The sequence below is a fragment of the Coregonus clupeaformis genome, chromosome 36, assembly GCF_020615455.1.
Source record: "Coregonus clupeaformis isolate EN_2021a chromosome 36, ASM2061545v1, whole genome shotgun sequence".
In the NCBI taxonomy this organism is placed as follows: domain Eukaryota; kingdom Metazoa; phylum Chordata; class Actinopteri; order Salmoniformes; family Salmonidae; genus Coregonus; species Coregonus clupeaformis.
The window spans coordinates 2243251-2263629 of NC_059227.1; the positions used below are offsets into that span (position 1 = coordinate 2243251).

At 43.3% G+C, this 20379-nt stretch overlaps 1 protein-coding gene across 1 annotated transcript in view; it reads left to right on the forward strand.

Moving 5' to 3' along the window:
* Positions 1–20379, forward strand: part of adgb (androglobin) — a 94391-nt gene that overhangs the window by 34929 nt on the left and 39083 nt on the right. Inside the window, exons 10-18 of the mRNA XM_041865892.1 lie at positions 1243–1337; positions 1811–1985; positions 2251–2335; positions 4841–4991; positions 13587–13629; positions 16301–16457; positions 16572–16635; positions 17366–17479; positions 19101–19209. Of these exons, the coding sequence (XP_041721826.1) occupies positions 1243–1337; positions 1811–1985; positions 2251–2335; positions 4841–4991; positions 13587–13629; positions 16301–16457; positions 16572–16635; positions 17366–17479; positions 19101–19209 (993 nt within the window). The remainder of the gene's footprint in view (positions 1–1242; positions 1338–1810; positions 1986–2250; positions 2336–4840; positions 4992–13586; positions 13630–16300; positions 16458–16571; positions 16636–17365; positions 17480–19100; positions 19210–20379) is intronic.

Here is a 20379-nt window from a genome sequence, read left to right on the forward strand (position 1 = left end):
TCTATTTTATGTTGGCTTGAAGGTACTACATGTTGGACATCATGATGCAGGAAAGGTGGTTTGCAGTCATTCGCTCAGGAGAGTGATGTTTTGTGTATTTAAAACACTGCTGTGCTGGGTGATTTGTTTTGAACTGTTCTGTCTGCATGGGTTCTCTTTAGCTCATGCCCCCTCCCTCTTTCTCTGTCTGTCTTGGGGTGCATTTGTAAATTGCCTCCAGTGTGTCAGAGTGCGCTCTGGGCCGTTCATAAATTCAGAGCGTTGTCAGATTGTCCGTTCGTAAATTCTGAGCGTTTCGCTCTCGGAGCGTTCAGAGCACACACTGGACGCTCTGGCCGAGGAGTAGGGTCGATCCGAGCGTTCTGACCTCACAACGGCAGTCAAGCGCCCAAGCTAACTGGCTAAAGTTGGCTAGCTTGCTAGTTAGCTATTTCCAGACACAAATGAGAGAACACCTCACTCTGACCATTTTACTCGACCTAGATGAGCTAGTTAGGCTGTTTTCATATTATCTGGAGCGTTAGGGACTGTAACTGTGCTGCTAGCAACAATTTAATTCAGTTTTTTGCCAACCTTTACTGACACCTGTCATATTCAATGGGTGTTGCGCGTTTGTAAATTCATCAGCTATTCTGTGCTCTGGCACACTCAAACGAGAGTGCTCTGAAATCCGAGTAGATAGCCAAAATGAATTTATGAACGCACCCTTGTTTTCCCATGCACGCTCGCACACGCACACACTCTTTTTCAAACTCCCTTTTTTTTGTTTCTCTCTCTCATTCCCTCTCTCTCCCATTCCCTCTCTCTCACCCAATTAACATGTGGGAGATTAACATGCAGTGATATACATAATTTGGCACCAATCCCTAAATATTTTGTGCCTGACACACACACACACACACACACACACACACTAAAACATTATATTGATATCATAGATACATTTACCTTGCATTTTCATTCGGTTGTATTATTAACCTTGCATAGATTCAGCACGACTCATTCCTTCTCCATTCAATTCTCTATGAATGCAGCTTCTATATCACTCACAGATCCAGTGATTTTATTTATTTATTACCCTGTACTACTCAAATCTCTCACTCCCACTTTCCCCCCTCCCATTGTTGGTGTCATGCCCCTCTGTTGGACCTGTAAATGAAAAGCATGTCCCCTGAACCCTCTGTGTGTGTGTGTGTGTGTGTGTGTGTGTGTGTGTGTGTATGTGTCTCCTGCCCTGGTCAGGTATTTACCCCCCTCCTGCTCCAGAGATGGTGGTGTGTGCCAGCTACCAGCCTCTACACCTCCTGGAGAAGAAGACCTCTGTACTGGGGCAGATGGTACCGTCCAACATTCGTCATATAAATACCATAAGCACTACCAACTATCCAGCTGTGGTGATAAAAGTATATTTCTCGTTGTAAATTTGCCTGAGGCCTTATTTAAAAAAATGTGCACTGAAACTGATCACTTTCCATGTAACTTACAACCCGTAATAGCCTATACGAATGTACCCAGGCCTCAGAACCAGCGGGGGGGGCGGTGGAGATTAAACGTGCCAACGAAGGCTTCTGTTCTGGGGCATGTTCTGCCCTATATGGATCGTTACCCTTGCCACACGTCTTCCATAATTTATACACCGTTATAATTCCAGGATTCATCCGTGGTTTCTTAACTCTATATACTGTAGAACTTCCCCCTAAACCACAGACCCATACTCAATCCTAACGTTAGCCATTAGGACCATGAAGAAGATCTGACCCTGTATCAGTGCTTAGAAGCTACAGTCTTTCTATCTCCTGTGGTGTTCCAGGCGGATTCGTCGGAGCGGCTGCGGCACTACGGTCTGTCTCGGCTCTACAGCCACCCGGTCCTGGTGACCCGTACCCGCGCCTGCCCTCTGGTGCCGCCCCTCAAACCACCCCCTGTGCCCCGCTGGAAACTCATCCGACCCCGCAAGGAGACCACAATTACAGATGAGCCCCGGGGTGAGAGAAAGAGAGAGGGAGGGGTGAAAGTTGGTTAGGATGGAGGGTAAGGGGTGAAGCAGGGGAGGAAGTGTTGCGCAACAGTGGGGTGGGGTGAGGGGGTGAGAGAGGGTGGAAATGGAGGGAGAGGAGGAAAGGATGGTGAGAGGGAAGAAGGAGATTTAGTTAAGAGGTTGTGGGGGTGCTTTGACATCAGTACACTGTGACGAAAACAATTTACATCTTAGAAAACTATAAATCATAACACGTGTTGTTCTCTGCATAGAGCCATTGGTGGTGAAACCAGAGCAGTTCATCGAGATCTCCAGCCCCTTCCTCAACTACAGGCTGTTGACCATGCTTTCTGATATGTATGTACTATACACAGCTACAACACACAGTGGATTTATTCTGAATGGACAAATTGAGGCAGTCAGTGGAGTCTAACCAGACCAGACTCCTCTGCCCAGTGTGTGTGTGTGTGTGTGTGCGTGCAGTATACCCCGTAGAGTCAGAACATCTTGGTTAGGCTCTTTAGCAATGTGGGCCTAAGTAGTCTAGTTAATGCCTCAGATGCAGACAGCTACTGGACATAGTTATCTGTATGTCTCAGATACAGTGCCTTTAGAAAGTATTCACACCCCTTGACTTTTTCCACATTTTGTTGTGTTACAGCTTGAATTTTAAATTGATTAAATTGAGATTGTGTGTCGCTGGCCTACACACAATAACCCATAATGTCAAAGTGGAATTATGTATTTAGACATTTTTACAAATTAATAATAAATGAGAAGCTGAAATGTCTTGAGTCAATAAGTATTCAACTTGTTTGTTATGGCATGCCTAAATAAGTTCAGGAGTAAAAATGTGCTTAATAAGTCACATATGAAGTTGCATGTGTGCAATAATAGTCATTCAAAAATCATGTTAAACACTATCTAACCTCATCTCTGTACCCCACACATAATATTATTTGTAAGATCCCTCAGTTGAGCAGTGAATTTTAAACACAGATTTAACCATAAAGATCAGGGAGGTTTTCCAATGCCTCATAAAGAAGGGCACCTATAGGTAGAGCATAAATTAAAAAAAGGAGACATTGAATATCCCTTTGAGCATGGTAAAGTTATTAATTGCACTTTGGATGGTGTAACAATACACCCAGTCACTACAAAGATAGAGGCGTCCTTCCTAACTCAGTTGCTGGAGAGGTAGGAAATCGCTCAGTGATTTCACCATGAAGCCAATGGTGACTATAAAACAGTTACAGAGTTGAATGGCTGTGATAGTTGAAAAATGTGGATGGATCAACCACATTGTAGATACTCCACAAGACTAATTCAATTGACAGAGTGAAAAGAAGGAATCCTGTACAGAATACAAATATTCCAAAACATGCATCCTGTTTGCAATAAGGCACTAAATTAAAACTGGAAAAGGTGTGGCAAAGAAATTAACTTTATGTCCTGAATAGAAAGAGTTATGTTTGGGGCATATCCAACACAACACATCACTGAGTTCCACTCTTCATATTTTCAAGCATGGTGGTGGCTGCATCATGTTATGGGTATGCTTGTAATCGGCAAGGGAGTTTTTATGACAAAAATAAATGGAATAGAGCTAAGAACAGGCAAAATCCTAGAGGAAAACCTGGTTCAGTCTGCTTTCCAACAGACACTGGGAGACAAATTCACCTTTCAGCAGAACAATAACCTAAAATACAAATATATACATTGGAGTTGCTTACCAAGATGACATTGAATGTTCCTGAGTGGCCTAGTTACAGTTTTGACTTAAACCGACTTGAAAATCTGTGGCAAGACTTAAAAATGACTGTCTAGCAAAGATCAACAACCAACTTGACAGAGCTTGAAGAATTTTTTAAAGAATCATTTGCAAATATTGTACAATCCAGGTATGCAAAGCTCTTACAGACTTACCCAGAAAGACTCACAGTTGTAATTGCTGCCAAAAGTGATTCTAACGTATTGACTCAGGGGGTTGAATACTTATCTAATCAAGATATATTAGTTTTATTTTTTATTTGATTTGATTTTTCTTCCACTTTTAAATTATAATATTTTGTGTAGATCAATGACTAAAAATGACAATTAAATATTTTTGAATTCTACTTTGTAACACAACACAATTTTGAAAAAGTCAAGGGGTGTGAATACTTTCTGAAGGCACTGTAGGAGAGCATGTACTGTATGTCCACTAGGTGAACTAGACCTAATCTATGCTGAATGTTTCGATGCTCTCTCCCCTAACTCTTTCATTGTTCCCCCATGAATATTACAGATGTATGATCTTAATTCTAGCCAGTTTCCTACAGCAGGAAAATTATTCTGTAGCAACAGGAAAAGTGAATTATTATTTGGATTATAATGAATGAACATTTTTGTAGGGGTTGATAAATTTTTCATAAGGGAAAATCAAGTCTGTAATTTCAAAGTGAAAATTACAAACTTTAGAAGCCTTTTTAAAACTCAAATACACTAAAAGTTTTAAAATAATTCTGCAACAGGGTGATCAAATTAAGATTCTAAGTCTGTATGCAATATGTTGCGTTGGTGTGTAACAGTGTTCATTGACCTATCACTGTGGTTACTGTACCATATAGTGTAGTCTGTCATTGTATGTTTTGACATAATGTATTAGTGTGAATAACTGTATGTCATACTGCCCATGGTGCGTGATGTGTATGATGTGTGTATAGGCCTACGATGCGTGTATTTGCTATGACCTGTGTCTGTCTGTGTGTGTGATTCATGTTTGTGATATGTGTGTGATGTTCACATATGTGATTTGATGTGAATGATGTGTGTGTATATGATGTTTGTATGCGAAATGATGTGTATGACATGTGTTCCAAGGGAGGCCCAGCAGAGCAGTCACAGGAAGCATGCGTGCAGCTCCACGCTGATGTCCTTCGCCGAGACAGAGGAGAGTGAGAGCCAAGGGGCCCCGGAGGCCAGCACTGCACAACACAGCATCAACTCACTGTACGAAGTGGACACAGCTGAGGTAGAATGGACACCACAGCCACTGAGCCACACCTGACCTGGTCAGTGAGAGGGGGTCTAGAAAAGAGAATAGTGTCCCCCAAACCCCCTCAGAGATATGTACAGTACTAGACTTCCTGCTAGACCTCTCGCTGTTAGTAAACATAAACTCATACACTGACCAAAAGCATTAGGCTTACAGTGGGTCATAGATCTCTCTCTGCTCTAGTCTCTCTCTCTCTCTGCTCTAGTCTCTCTCTCTCTCTCTCTCGCTCTCTCTCGCTCTCTCTCTCTCTCTGTCCTTTCTCCCTCCCTCTCTCACTCTCTCATTCTGCTAGTCTGTTTAGGGTTCATCAGGGCAACTTCAGTCGTAGTGACAACACGATACTCACGCGCCCCCGTCCCAATGTCACTTCTGCTGTCTCCCAGGCGACCGGTGACCAGGGGGAGATCTGTACTAAAGACAGAAAAAAGAGATGGATGGATAGAGAGAGAGAGAGAAAGTCAAAGAGTGGCTCGTCATCACATAAAGGGAGAGGTCGTATGCTCTGGCGATAAAAAAGCAGCTCAATTAGATGGTTAGCCATCGGTGTCCATGTCTCCTAGGGGGTTCATTACACTTCACTCCTATCTGCTGCCTGCTACCAACACAGAAAAAATGCATTAATAAAAATCGCGCTCTTGCGTAACGATAGCCAGTTATAGAGGGGTTAGCACTGTTTCAGCAGGGTCATTTGGTGTGTGTGTGCTTGCGTGTGTTTGTGTTCCTGTGTGCTCAGGGCCATATGTAATGTAAAGTATAAAGGGTGTTTTTCTATAATAAACCACCCAGCCCAACCTTAGCCCAGCAGAGTGAAGTGAACCTTTGTCTCTCCCAAAGGTGACAATAACGTGATCTCCCTAATAACATGATCTCCCTAATGCTCTGGACTACAGGGCCCACTCGGCCAATTTAGAGGAGAGCTGAAGTAGACTCTCCTATCAAAGAGCTGTTTTTACCTCAGGAATGCTAAGAATGTGGTTCACCACCTAAGCCCACTACAGTGACACAGCATCATCAATACTACATGACTAGAGATCCCAGATTGCAACAGGCCCCATAATGCTGCAGTTTCGTCCATGTAACTGACCCTATTGAACTACGAGCAATTAATGAATAAACTACTACAATTAACTTCTACATTTCACACAGTGCAGCTAGAGTTCTCTTGAGTTTTCAATAAGTCTTTCATTGCAGACACTTACAGTAGGAAGTAGCTTAAAGGTTAAAAAGTGTGTCTTAAGATGACAGACCAACTCTGGCTGACACTTGCTGCTGAAAATTAATGCCAAGTCACTTCATGGTTGTATTGGAGTCGTCCCCATGAAGGATGGGATTGAAAGACAGGACCCATGCAGGGTTCTCCCCTTGATTTTTTAACAAGGTGGTGCTGCTGAGTACGGTGGGGGGGAGGCCATTTCCTGCAATCTAGAGCAAAAAAAAACCCTGGCTTTAAATGAAAACATTATTGTATTTATTACATAGTGGCGCTGCCAGTGCACAAGGTGGCGCAGTGCCACTCTTACATTCTTTGGGGAGAACTGTGCCCTACCAACTGTAGGCCTACTGCCAGAGGGAAATAACATACTGAAGTTGTGTCTGTTCACTGAACCAAGGTTAATATAATTTTCTTATTTTATATTAATTTTTATTTCTATTAGTTAACATGTTTTCTGATTTACCCGTTTTTATTTAGTAAAGAAAAAAGTTTATATTTAGTTTTATATTTAGTTTCAGTTTAAATTTTAGTGTTAGGGGCAGGAAGTAGCATATGCATGGGAGGCTGGGAGCCATTTATGTGTTTTATAGTTTGTGTATTTTTTGGGATGTCAGTTTTTGCCACCGTGGGCCAGTAATGCATAAGGTGATGGGTCAGGTCATAGGTTAGGTTAGGTTTAAAGGTAAACTCAGCGAGATGACATACAGTGCCTTCGGAAAGTATTCAGATCCCTTAACTTTTTCCACATTTTGTTACGTTACAGCCCTTTAAAAAAATGGATTTTAAAAAATCATCCTCACCAATCTACACACAATACCCCATAATGACAAAGCGAAAACAGATTTTTATACATTTTTGCAAATTGATAAAAAAATAAAAACAGCAATACCTTATTTAAATAAGTATTCAGACCCTTTTCTATGAAACTCGAAATTGAGCTCAGGTGCATCCTGTTTCCGATGATCATCCTTGAGATGTATCTACAACTTGATTGGAGTCCACCTGTGGTTAATTCAATTGATTGGACACACCTGTCTACAGTTGAAGTCAGAAGTTTACATACACCTTAGCCAAATACATTTAAACTCAGTTTTTCACAATTCCTGACATTTAATCCTAGTAAAAATTCCCTGTCTTAGGTCAGTTAGGATCACCACTTTATTTTAAGAATGTGAAATGTCAGAGTAATAGTAGAGAGAATGATTTATTTCAGCTTTTATTTATTTCATCACATTCCCAGTGGGTCAGAAGTTTACATACACGTATTTAGTAGCATTGCCTTTAAATTGTTTAACTTGGGTGAAACGTTTCGGGTAGCCTTCCACAAGCTTCCCACAATAAGTTGGGTGAATTCTGGCCCATTCCTCCTGACAGAGCTGGTGTAACTGAGTCAGGTTTGTAGGCCTTCTTGCTCGCACATTATTTTTCAGTTCTGCCCACACATTTTCTATAGGATTGAGGTCAGGGCTGTGTGAAAGCCACTCCAATACCTTGACTTTGTTGTCCTTAAGCCATTTTGCCACAACTTTGGAAGTATGCTTGGGGTCATTGTCCATTTGGAAGACCCATTTGCGACCAAGCTTTAACTTCCTGACTGATGTCTTGAGATGTTGCTTCAATATATCCACATAATTTTCCTTTCTCGTGATGCCATCTATTTTGTGAAGTGCACCAGTCCCTCCTGCAGCAAAGCATCCCCACAGCATGATGCTGCCACCCGCGTGCTTTACGGTTGGGATGGTGTTCTTCAGCTTGCAAGCAACCCCCTTTTTCCTCCAAACATAACGATGGTCATTATGGCCAAACAGTTCTATTTTTGTTTTATCAGACCAGAGGACATCTTTGTCCCCATGTGCAGTTGCAATCCGTAGTTGTCACACCCTGACTCTGGGGACTCTTATATGTTGAGCCAGGGTGTGTAGGGTCTATGTTTTGTGTTCTATGTTCAGTTTCTAGTTCATGTGTTTTCTAGGTTGGCCGGGGTGGTTCTCAATCAGAGGCAACGAGAATCAGCTGTTGCTTGTTGTCTCTGATTGGGAACCATACTTAGGCAGCCTGTGGTGCACTTGTGTTTTGTGGGATCTTGTTCCGTGTTGGTTTGTGTTGTTAACCGAGGACTTCACGGTTCATTTTGTTGTTTTGTATTTTGTATCGTGTTGCCAGTACACTATTAAAAAGATGTACGCATATCACGCTGCGCCTTGGTCCAATCATTATGACGATCGTGACAGTAGTCTGGCTTTTTTATGGTGGTTTTGGAGCAGTGGCTTCTTCCTTGATGAGTGGCCTTTCAGGTTATGTCGATATAGGACCCGTTTTACTGTGGATATAGATACTTTTATACCTGTTTCCTCCAGCATCTTCACAAGGTCCTTTGCTGTTGTTCTGGGATTAATTTAGTACGTTCATCTCTAGGAGACAGAACGCGTCTCCTTCCTGAGCGGTATGACGGCTGTGTGGTCCCATGGTGTTTATACTTGCGTACTATTGTTTGTACAGATGAACGTGGTACCTTCAGGTGTTTGGAAATTGCTCCCAAGGATGAACCAGACTTGTAGAGGTCTACAATTTTCTTTCTGAGGTCTTGGCTGATTTCTTTTGATTTTCCCATGATGTCAAGCTAAGAGGCACTGAGTTTGAAGGTAGGCCTTGAAATACATCCATAGGTACACCTCCAATTGATTAAAATTATGTCAATTAGCCTATCAAAAGCTTCTAAAGCCATGACATCATTTTCTGGAATTTTCCAAGCTGTTTAAAGGCATAGTCAACTTAATGTATGTAAACTTCTGAGCCACTGGAATTGTGATACAGTGAATTACAAGTTAAATAATCTGTCTGTAAACAATTGTTGGAAAAATGACTTGTGTCATGCACAAAGTAGATGTCCTAACCGACTTGCCAAAACTATAGTTTGTTAACAAGAAATTTGTGGAGTGTTTGAAAAACGAGTTTTAATGACTCCAACCTAAGTGTATGTAAACTTCTGACTTCAACTGTATATAAGGTCCCACAGTTGACAGTGCATGTCAGAGCAAAAACCAAGCCATGAGGTCGAAGGAATTGTCCGAAGAGCTCCGAGACAGGATTGTGTCAAGGCACAGATCTGGGGAAGGGTACCAAAACATTTCTGCAGCATTGAAGGTCATAAGAACACAGCAGCCTACATCATTCTTACATGGAAGAAGTTTGGAACCACTAAGACTCTTCCTAGTGCTGGCTGCCCAGCCAAACTGAGCAATCGGGGGAGAAGGGTCTTGGTCAGGGTGGTGACCAAGAACCCGATGGTCACTCTGACAGAGCTCCAGAGTTCCTCTGTGGAGATTGGAGAACCTTCCAGAAGGAAAACCATCTCCGCAGCACTCCACCAATCAGGCCTTTATGGTAGAGTGACCAGACGGAAGCCACTCCTCAGTAAAAGGCACATGACAGCCCGCTTGGAGTTTGCCAAAAGGCACCTAAAGACTCTCAGACCATGAGAAACAAGATTCTCTGGTATGATTAATCCAAGATTGAACTCTTTGGCCTGAATCATCATGCTGTGGAATGTTTTTCAGCGGAAGGGACTGGGATACTACTCAGGATCGAGGGAAAGATGAACGGAGCAAAGTACAGAGAGATCCTTGATGAAAACCTGCTCCAGACGCTCAGGACCTCGAACTAGGGCGGATGTTCACCTTCCAACTTGACAACAACCCAAAGCACACAGCAAAGACAACGCAGGAGTGGCTTCGGGAAAAGTCTCTGAATGTCCTTGAGTGACCCAGCCAGAGCCCGGACTTGAACCCGATCTAACATCTCTGGAGAGACCTGAAAATAGTTGTGCTGCAACGCTCCCCATCCACCCTGACAGAGCTTGAGAGGATCTGCAGAGAAGAATGGGAGAAACTCCCCAAATACAGGTGTGCCAAGCTTGTAGCGTCATACTCGATGCTGTAATCGCTGCCAATGGTGCTTCAACAAAGTACAAATTAATGGGTCTGAATCCTTTTTTACTAATATGTAAATGTGATATTTCTGTTTAGAAATAAAAAATTTGCAAGAATTTGTAAAAACCTGTTTTTGCTTTGTCATTATTGGGGTGGATGAGGGGGCAAAAAATGATTTAATCAATTTTAGAATAAAATTACAAAATGTGGAAAAAGTAAAGGGTTCTGAATACTTTCCAAATGCACTGTAGATGCACCAAATAAACAGTATTAGTGGGTGAATTTCCTCAATAACCATGAGCTTTGAAGCGTGAGGTTAAACGTCTCAGCTGTTTTGGTCCAATAGCTACCACATTGTAGCGGTGTGAAGTGCACCCGGGCACATGCGCAAACACTCTGTTTGACTGACTTGCATTACTCTCATCTCAATGGGCACGTTCCTCTGCTTAGACGTAGCTGACGCCTGCCAGATCTTACAACATCTGGATAGGTATTTTACGTATCAGCTAACCACATCATGGTCGCGTTCCCCTGTTTAGATGTTGCATGCGTCAACCAATGGTTGCATATCACGTTATTGACTGTGCAGTCGGCACAAGACTGCTATATCATATGATGTGGTTAGATGATCAAATCAAATCAAATTGTATTTGTGACATGCGCCGAATACGACAGGTGACCTTACAGTGACATGCTTACTTACAAGCCCTTAACCAACAATGCAGTTTTAAGTAAACAATAGATAAGTAAAAAATAAAAGCAGTAAAATAACAGTAAAAATAACAGTAGCGAGGCTATATACAAGGGGTGCCGGTACAGAGTCAATGTGCGGGGGCACCGGTTAGTCAAGGTAATTGAGGTGATATGTACATGTGGTATAGTTAAAGTGACTATGCATAGATCATACATTTAGAGTAGCGTCAGCATAAAAGAGGGGGTGGGGGGACAGCGCAAATAGTCCGGGTAGCCATTTGATTAGCTGTTCAGGAGTCTTATGGCTTGGGGGTAGAAGCTTTTAAGAAGCCTTTTAGAACTAGACTTGGCGCTCCGGTACCGCTTGCCGTCCGGTAGCAGAGAGAACAGTCTATGACTAGGGTGGCTGGAGTCTTTGACAATTTTTAGGGCCTTCCTCTGACACTGCCTGGTATAGAGGTCCTGGATGGCAGAATACTTGGCCCCAGTGATGTACTGGGCCGTACGCACTACCCTCTATAGTGCCTTGCGGTCGGAGGCCGAGCAGTTGCCATACCAGTCAGTGATGCAACCAGTCAGGATGCTCTCGATGGTGCAGCTGTATAACTTTTTGAGGATCTGGGGACCCATGCCAAATCTTTTCAGTCTCCTTAGAGGGAATAGGCTTTGTCGTGCCCTCTTCACGACTGTCTTGGTGTGTTTGGACCATGATAGTTTGTTGGTGATGTAGACACCAAGGAACTTGAAGCTCTCAACCTGCTCCTCTACAGTCCCGTCGATGAGAATGGGGTCGTGCTTGGTCCTTCTTTTCCTGTTGTCCACAATCATCTCCTTTGTCTTGGATCACGTTGTGGGAGAGGTTGTTATCCTGGCACCACACGGCCAGGTCTCTGACCTCCTCCCTATAGGCTGTCTCATTGTTGTCGGTGATCAGGCCTACCACTGTTGTGTCGTCGGCAAACTTAATGATGGTGTTGGAGTCGTGCCTGGCCATGCAGTCATGGGTGAACAGCGAGTACAGGAGGGGACTGAGCGCGCACCCCTGAGGGGCCCCCGTGTTGAGGATCAGCGTGGCAGATGTGTTGTTACCTACCCTTACCACCAGGGTGGCGGCCCGTCAGGAAGTCCAGGATCCAGTTGCAGAGGGAGGTGTTTAGTCTCAGGGTCCTAAGGGATAATGGTGTTGATGTGAGCCATGACCAGCTTTTCAAAGCACTTCATGGCTACAGACTTGAGTGCTACAGGTCTGTAGTCTTTTAGGCAGGTTACCTTAGTGTTATTGTGCACAGGGACTATAGTGGTCTGCTTGAAACATGTTGATATTACAGACTCAGTCAGGGACAGGTTGAAAATGTCAGTGAAGACACTTGCCAGTTGGTCACCGCATGCTCGGAGTACATGTCCTGGTAATCTGTCTGTCCCTGCGTCCGGATGTTGACCTGTTTAAAGGTTTTACTCATATCGGCTATGGTGAGCTTGATCACACAGTCGTCCGGAACAGCTGATGCTCTCATGCATGCTTCAGTGTTGCTTGCCTCGAAGAGAGCATAGAAGTGATTTTTCTCGTCTGGTAGGCTCGTGTCACTGGGCAGCTCGCGGCTGTGTTTCCCTTTGTAGTCTGTAATAGTTTGCAAGTCCTGCCACATCCGACTATCGTCAGAGCCGGTGTAATACTATTAAATCTTAGTCCTGTATTGACGCTTTGCCTGTTTGATGGTTTGTCGGAGGGCATAGCGAGATTTCTTATAAGCGTCCAGGTTAGAATCCGGCTCCTTAATATCGGCAGCTCTACCCTTTAGCTCAGTGCAGATGTTGCCTGTAATCCATTGCTTCTGGTTGGGGTATGTACTTACGGTCACTGTGGGGACGACGTCATCGATGCACTTATTGATGAAGCCATTGACTGATGTGGTGTGCTCCTCAATGCCATTAAAACTACTAATTAGAACAGTATCTTTCAATGTAATAACAAAACAACTCACAATGTTCTATTGAACTCATTGTGTAAAAAAAAAAGTTTATGAGTCAGGGTTTGGGACAGGCACCTCTCAATAGAAATATGTGTATAAACACTTCTACAGAAGTGGTGCAAATTGCAGTTCCACCCCCAAAAAGTCTCCAAACTAAGGATATTTATTTACATCATGATACGTTCTTATTCAATCGAAGGCAATAACAAACATATCTTTAAATGAATATAGCACTACTTTTGACCAGAGCCCTATCGGTATGTACTACTATGTAGTGAATAGGGTGCCATTTCAGATTCAGCCTCTCTATGTCTTAATTAGCTTGTTGAGAGGAACATGACATGTAAGTGTTTTCATAATCCCTGGAACAGTTTCATAATCCCTGGAACTGAGAAACATGCTCTGGTACACAACACAATGCCTGCCCTCTACATCTGTTAACAAGCTAAGTAACACGATTACAGTCCACATGCAGTGTTCATTTAGCTGGGGAGGAAGGAGTCCCCTTGCCTTGTCACATTAAGGCATGTCTGCCTGGTGTTCCCGCGCCAGATAGCTCTCTGCTCTGTCTCTCACTCTCTCTCTCTCTTGCTCTGTCTGCAGTTCAGTTGGGATAGGAGGATCGCAGGCATCTACTGTATAGACCCTCTGCTGCTCAACTCTCACTCTCTCTCTCTCTCTCTCTCTCCTTGTCTCTTACTCTCCCCCAATGTTTGTAACTGGTTTTCTCTCCCCTCCTTCTCCCCCCATCAATCTATCCCTTTAGGTTATAGCAGAGGACAAGAAGAAGGACGACAATACCACCAATGGTAAAGACCATCTCAATTCCACCCAACCACCACACAGTACATACACTACATCATACCACAGCGCTACACACTGATCAGTCTGATTCTTTACTATCACTGAAAGTGACAAGAAGATATTGTGAAAACCAACCTAGATTTCATTAATGGTACTTTAAGAAGTGCATCCATTGATTTGATGGTGGTTTGTAAAGCTACTGGATGTCACTATTAGTGTAATGTACAGATGTGTTTAGGAGTCGTGTGTCTTTTTCTCCTTCCTCTTCCCCCCTTCCTCTCCTCCTTCCTTCCCTCCTTTGGTTCCTTGACTGAGACTCTTTGAAGATGCATCTGGAATGATGCCTTATGACAACCGTCCAATTATCCGGCCTCCCTCTTCCTCTCTTTTTGTTGCTTAGTAACACCTGACATTGGAGGAACAGGATGACCATTGCTCAGCACGGCGCTTTGCCTATAGCCCTATATACACTACCGTTCAAAAGTTTGGGATCACTTAGAAATGTCATTGTTTTCGAATTTTTTTTAAAAATATTGTCCATTAAAATAACATCAAATTGATCAGAAATACAGTGTAGACATTGTTAATGTTGTAAATGGCTATTGTAGCTGGAAACGGCTGGTTTTTAATTGAATATCTACATAGGCGTACAGAGGCCCATTGTCAGCAACCATCGGTCCTGTGTTCCAATGGCACGTTGTGTTTGCTAATCCAAGTTTATCATTTTAAAAGGCTAATTGATCATTAGAAAACCCTTTTTGCAATTATGTTAGCACAGTTGAAAACTGTTGTGTTGATTAAAGAAGCAATAAAACTGGCCTTCTTGAGACTAGTTGAGTATCTGGAGCATCAGCAATTGTGGGTTCGATTACAGGCTCAAAATGTCCAGAAACAAATAACTTTCTTCTGAAACTCATCAGTCTATTCTTGTTCTGAGAAACGAAGGCTATTCCATGCGAGAAATTGCCAAGAAACTGAAGATCTCGTACAACGCTGTGTACTACTCCCTTCACAGAACAGCGCAAACTGGCTCTAACCAGAATAGAAAGAGGAGTGGGAGGCCCCGGTGCACAACTGAGCAAGAGGACAAATACATTAGAGTGTCTAGTTTGAGAAACAGGCGCCTCACAGGTCCTCAACTGGCAGCTTCATTAAATAGTACCCGCAAAACACCAGTCTCAACGTTAACAGTGAAGAGGCTACTCCGGGCTGCTGACCTTCTAGGCAGAGTTGCAAAGAAAAAGCCATATCTCAGATTGGCTAATAAAAATAAAAAATTAGCATGGACAAAAGAACACAGACACTGGACAGAGGAAGATTGGAAAAAAGTGTAATGGACAGATTAATCGAAGTTTGAGGTGTTCGGATCACAAAGAAGAACATTTGTGAGACGCAGACCAAATGAAAAGTTGCTGGTGGAGTGCCATCTGTCAAGCATGGTGGAGGCAATGTGATGGTCTGGGGGTGCTTTGGTGGTGGTAAAGTGGGAGATTTGTACAAGGTAAAATGGATCTTGAAGAAGGAAGGCTATCACTCCATTTTGCAACGTCATGCCATACCCTGTGGACTGCGCTTGATTGGAGCCAATTCCCTCCTACAACAGGACAATGACCCAAAGCACAGCTCCAAACTATGCAAGAACTATTTAGGAAAGAAGCAGTCAGCTGGTATTCTGTCTATAATGGAGTGGCCAGCACAGTCACCGGATCTCAACCCAATTGAGCTGTTCTGGGAGCAGCTTGATCGTATGGTACGTAAGAAGTGCCCATCAAGCCAATCCAACTTGAGGTGCTTCAGGAAGCATGGGGTGAAATCTCTTCAGATTACCTCAACAAATTGACAACTAGAATGCCAAAGGTCTGCAAGGCTGTAATTGCTGCAAATGGAGGATTCTTTGACAAAAGCAAAGTTTGAAGGACACAATTATTATTTCAATTAAAAATCATTATTTCTAACCTTGTCAATGACTACATTTCCTATTCATTTTGCTATATTTCCTATTCAAACAAATTTCATATATGTTTTCATGGAAAACAAGGACATTTCTAAGTGACCCCAAACTTTTGAACGGTAGTGTTTATTTTTTTTATTTTACCTTTATTTAACTAGGCAAGTCAGTTAAGAACAGTGTAGCTCCACAAGCATCATCATCTTCTCTTTGAGTGGAACTTCACTGATGTATGATCAGTGATATGTGTGTTTAGATGGAAGCATTATGTGGGAGTGAGCAGTGTTGAGCTGAGTCTCCTGAATATATGCTAATGTATGGGCCCCAGATGCCACATAGCCTACTGTAGATCAGCACAGACCAAGTTCCTTATGAGTCACTAGAAAAACACTGCTATTTATATTTAATAGCAACACATTATCTCAAAGCCATAAAATGGGTCATAAAAAAGTCAATATCCTATCTATTCAGCTGATACTTATTCATTTCCTTAGTTTTGGGGTTTAATTTGTAAAGGCTTCAAATTTTGCTATAGGGATTTATTATGTTTGATCTACTGTATAGTTAATAACTCTCATATACTTTATAGCTCACAATAATATAGATCAAAAGCGGCTAACAAATCAATTCTATAGCTTACACAAAGCTTTCTCATCATGATCTGTGTCAGTTTGAGATGATCTCTAACATTTCAGTGATAGTCAGTTTGTGACATGTCCTCTCTACAGATCAGGAGGTGTGGGAGTCAGCCCCTGCCCCAGAGCGGGCCAAACAGGCTAAGGAGCCCAGCCCGGCGCTGCTGAAGTCTCAGGATATGATTGTTTCTGAGAAGCCTATGTTACAGGAGTCCTGGGTAGACCTGGATGACTTCTCCAAGTGCTTCCAGTAAGACCCACTGGCTTATATCTATGTAGTACTGTATTTATATGGCTCTGAAGAGCACTACTCTCTTTCTTACAGTCCAGGGGGTTGATGCAAAATACTGCTTTGATTTTTCAGGACACTTGTGGTTTTCCACAAGCCAAACACATATCCAAACCATTTCCAGAAGTCCCATTTCAAGGTAAATGTATTTCTAAGTAGGGTCTAAGCCTTTTTTCAAGGATATCTACTAACCTAACATATGGAATTGTTTTAGGATATTAATAAAATAGATTTTTATTTTAGGACCCCTGTAGGTATAAAAAATATATGTAAACATTATTTGATGAAACATTGAATTTGCCCTAACAGCTATAATCCCATAGAAAAAGATTAAATAACACACAAATACATGGCAAAAAAGATAAATCAGAAAGAAGTATGATTTGACAGAATAAGTCTATAATTGTGTATTATATTTTACTGCACAGTAATTTTGTAGGGAGTTGGGACGGTGGCGTCCTTGGGTCCCTTGCTGCTTCTGAACATCGTAAAACAGATAACACGTACATATTCGTGAGAGTCTAAGCTTTTCAGAATGGGATCATAATAGTTTGTAGCTCAAACCATTCAAAGTTTACAGACGTTTGTCTTGAGCGAAAGCGCTCGGAAGATCCTCCCTCGTCTCACAAAAAACACTCTACCGCAGCTCCCAGCCATCACACAGGCTAATGGCTGACATCTGCGGGCTCAGTTGATTGAGACACACCCAATGCAAAAATAATTATCAAGCTCAAACAAACAAACCTTTATTGATAAGAGAGTTTTAAGGGCATTTTAAACAGATCTTGGTCATCCATACAATACATGGAGTGAAAACTGTATGATAGTGTTGATAGATGGAATGACATCCCTGGTTTTGTCATCATCAGAGCACCATCTCATCCAAAGTGTCATCCATGGCTCTCAACTGCCCTGTGGGCTCCACCCACTCTGCTGCTACACCTGTACGCCACCCAGGTTCCTCTGCTGCTGCTCATATTCAGGTACAATACAAACCTGTACAGCTACACCTGTACAGCTACACCTGAACAGCTACACCTGAACAACTACACCTGTACAGCTACACCTGTACAACTACACCTGAACAACTACACCTGTACAACTACACCTGTACAACTACACCTGAACAACTACACCTGTACAGCTACAGCTACACCTGTACAACTACACCTGAACAACTACACCTGTACAGCTACACCTGTACAGCTACACCTGTACAGCTACACCTGAACAACTACACCTGTACAGCTACACCTGTACAACTACACCTGAACAACTACACCTGTACAACTACACCTGAACAACTACACCTGTACAGCTACAGCTACACCTGTACAACTACACCTGAACAACTACACCTGTACAGCTACACCTGTACAGCTACACCTGTACAGCTACACCTGAACAACTACACCTGTACAACTACACCTGAACAACTACACCTGTACAACTACACCTGAACAACTACACCTGTACAGCTACACCTGAACAACTACACCTGTACAGCTACACCTGAACAGCTACACCTGAACAACTACACCTGTACAGCTACACCTGAACAACTACACCTGTACAGCTACACCTGAACAACTACACCTGTACAACTACACCTGAACAGCTACACCTGTACAACTACACCTGAACAACTACACCTGTACAACTACACCTGAACAACTACACCTGTACAACAACTACACCTGAACAACTACACCTGTACAGCTACACCTGAACAACTACACCTGTACAGCTACACCTGAACAACTACACCTGTACAGGTACACCTGAACAACAACACCTGTACAGCTACACCTGAACAACTACACCTGTACAGGTACACCTGAACAACAACACCTGTACAGCTACACCTGAACAACTACACCTGAACAACTACACCTGAACAACTACACCTGTACAGCTACACCTGAACAACTACACCTTACTGTAACATCCATTCTATTCAGGCACAATAACCATCCGTGCACCTAAACTTCACTGTGTCTGCAGCGTCACCTATCATCCTAGTACAATAAATACAGGGGGCAAAATGCTGCAGCCTGTATCCAGTAATATCTTATAGCTACCTCTATCATTTGCATTTGTACTGTGTTTGTCAAACTCAAAGCTTCTTTAAATGGTACGGAGCTAACTCTCCCCTTCCAGTATACATGCATGCCTTGACACACTGCCATCTTCCCAATCTGCCTTCCCTGTCGCCCAGCCACGCCTCACAGCGCCCTCTGCTGTTGTGTTTCCACAGGTACACCTTCTCTACTGATGGGCTTTACTGTCCAGCACACTGCACTGCACCTGAGATTGTAATCAGCCCACAGTGTTAGGACTGCAGCCACCCTCTCTGGGGGCCTGTGTGTGCATGCATGTGGCATTGAGAAGGAGCTCTTTATCTGTCTTTTTCTCTGTGGCTCTCTGTCCTTCCATACTCCCATCTCCCTTCTCATTCCTTATGTTGCTGCCTTGCATGCTTCCCCTCTTCCTCTCTTTCTTTCTCTCTCTCTCTCTCTCCCTCTCTCTCCCCCCTCTTTTCCTTCTCCTCCCCTCCATACTGATGAGTGTAGCTTGGTGCTGTCTGTCTGTGTGCTTCTCCAGTCTCCAGATGAGAAGGGCTCTCACTACCTGTTTGTGGACAGCCTGCAGCCTTCCCACATCCTCATCAGCTTCTCTGCTTTGGTACACTGGGGAGAGACAGCCGATGAGAGTAAGGGCCTAACATACAAAAACACACACCGACATGCATGGACACACACACACACACACACCCTCTCACTCACATATGCTCATGCGCACACACACAGGTATGCAGTGTACACACACACACACTTGGACGTGCACACATGCACACACCCATGCGCATACCACAGACACATGATTATATTGCACTCAAACATGCACATGGTGTACACATGTTTCATAATACAATTAACACAGCACTCATACCCATCCATGCTCACTCAATCACAAACACACGCACATCACACACGTCTCCATATCAAAAGTATGTGGACACCCCTTCAAATTAGTGGATTCGGTTATTTCAGCCACACCCGTTGCTGACAGGTGTATACAATCGAGCACACAGCCATGCAATCTCCATAGACAAACATTGGCAGTAAAAATGGCCTTACTGAAGAGCTTAGTGACTTTCAACGTGGCACCGTCATAGGATGCCACCTTTCCAACAAGTCAGTTCGTCTAATTTCTGCCCTGCTACAGATGTCCCAGTCAACTGTAAGTGCTGTTATTGTGAAGTGGAAACGTCTAGGAGCAACAACGGCTCAACCGCGAAGTGGTAGGCCACACAAGCTCATAGAACGGGACCGCCGAGTGCTGAAGCGCGTAGCGCTTAAAAATCGTCTGTCCTCGGTTGCAACACTCACTACCATGTTCCAAACTGCCTCTGGAAGCAACATCAGCACAATAACTGTTCGTTGGGAGATCATGAAATGGGTTTCCATGGCCGAGCAGCCACACACAAGCCTAAGATCACCATGTGCAATGCCAAACGTCGGATGGAGTGGTGTAAAGCTCGCCACCATTGGACTCTGGAGCAGTGGAAACGCGTTCTCTTGAGTGATGAATCACGCTTCACCCTCTGGTAGTCCGACGGACAAATCTGGGTTTGGCGGATGCAAGGAGAACGCTACCTGCCCGATTGCATATTGCCAACTGTAAAATTCGGTGGAGAAGGAATAATGGTCTGGGGCTGTTTTTCATGGTTCGGGCTAGGCCCGTCGTTCCAGTGAAGGGAAATCTTAACGCTACAGCATACAATGACATTCTAGACGATGTTTTGCTTCTAACTTTGTGGCAACAGTTTGGGGCCCTTTCCTGTTTCAGAATGACAATGCCCCTGTGCACAAAGCGAGAT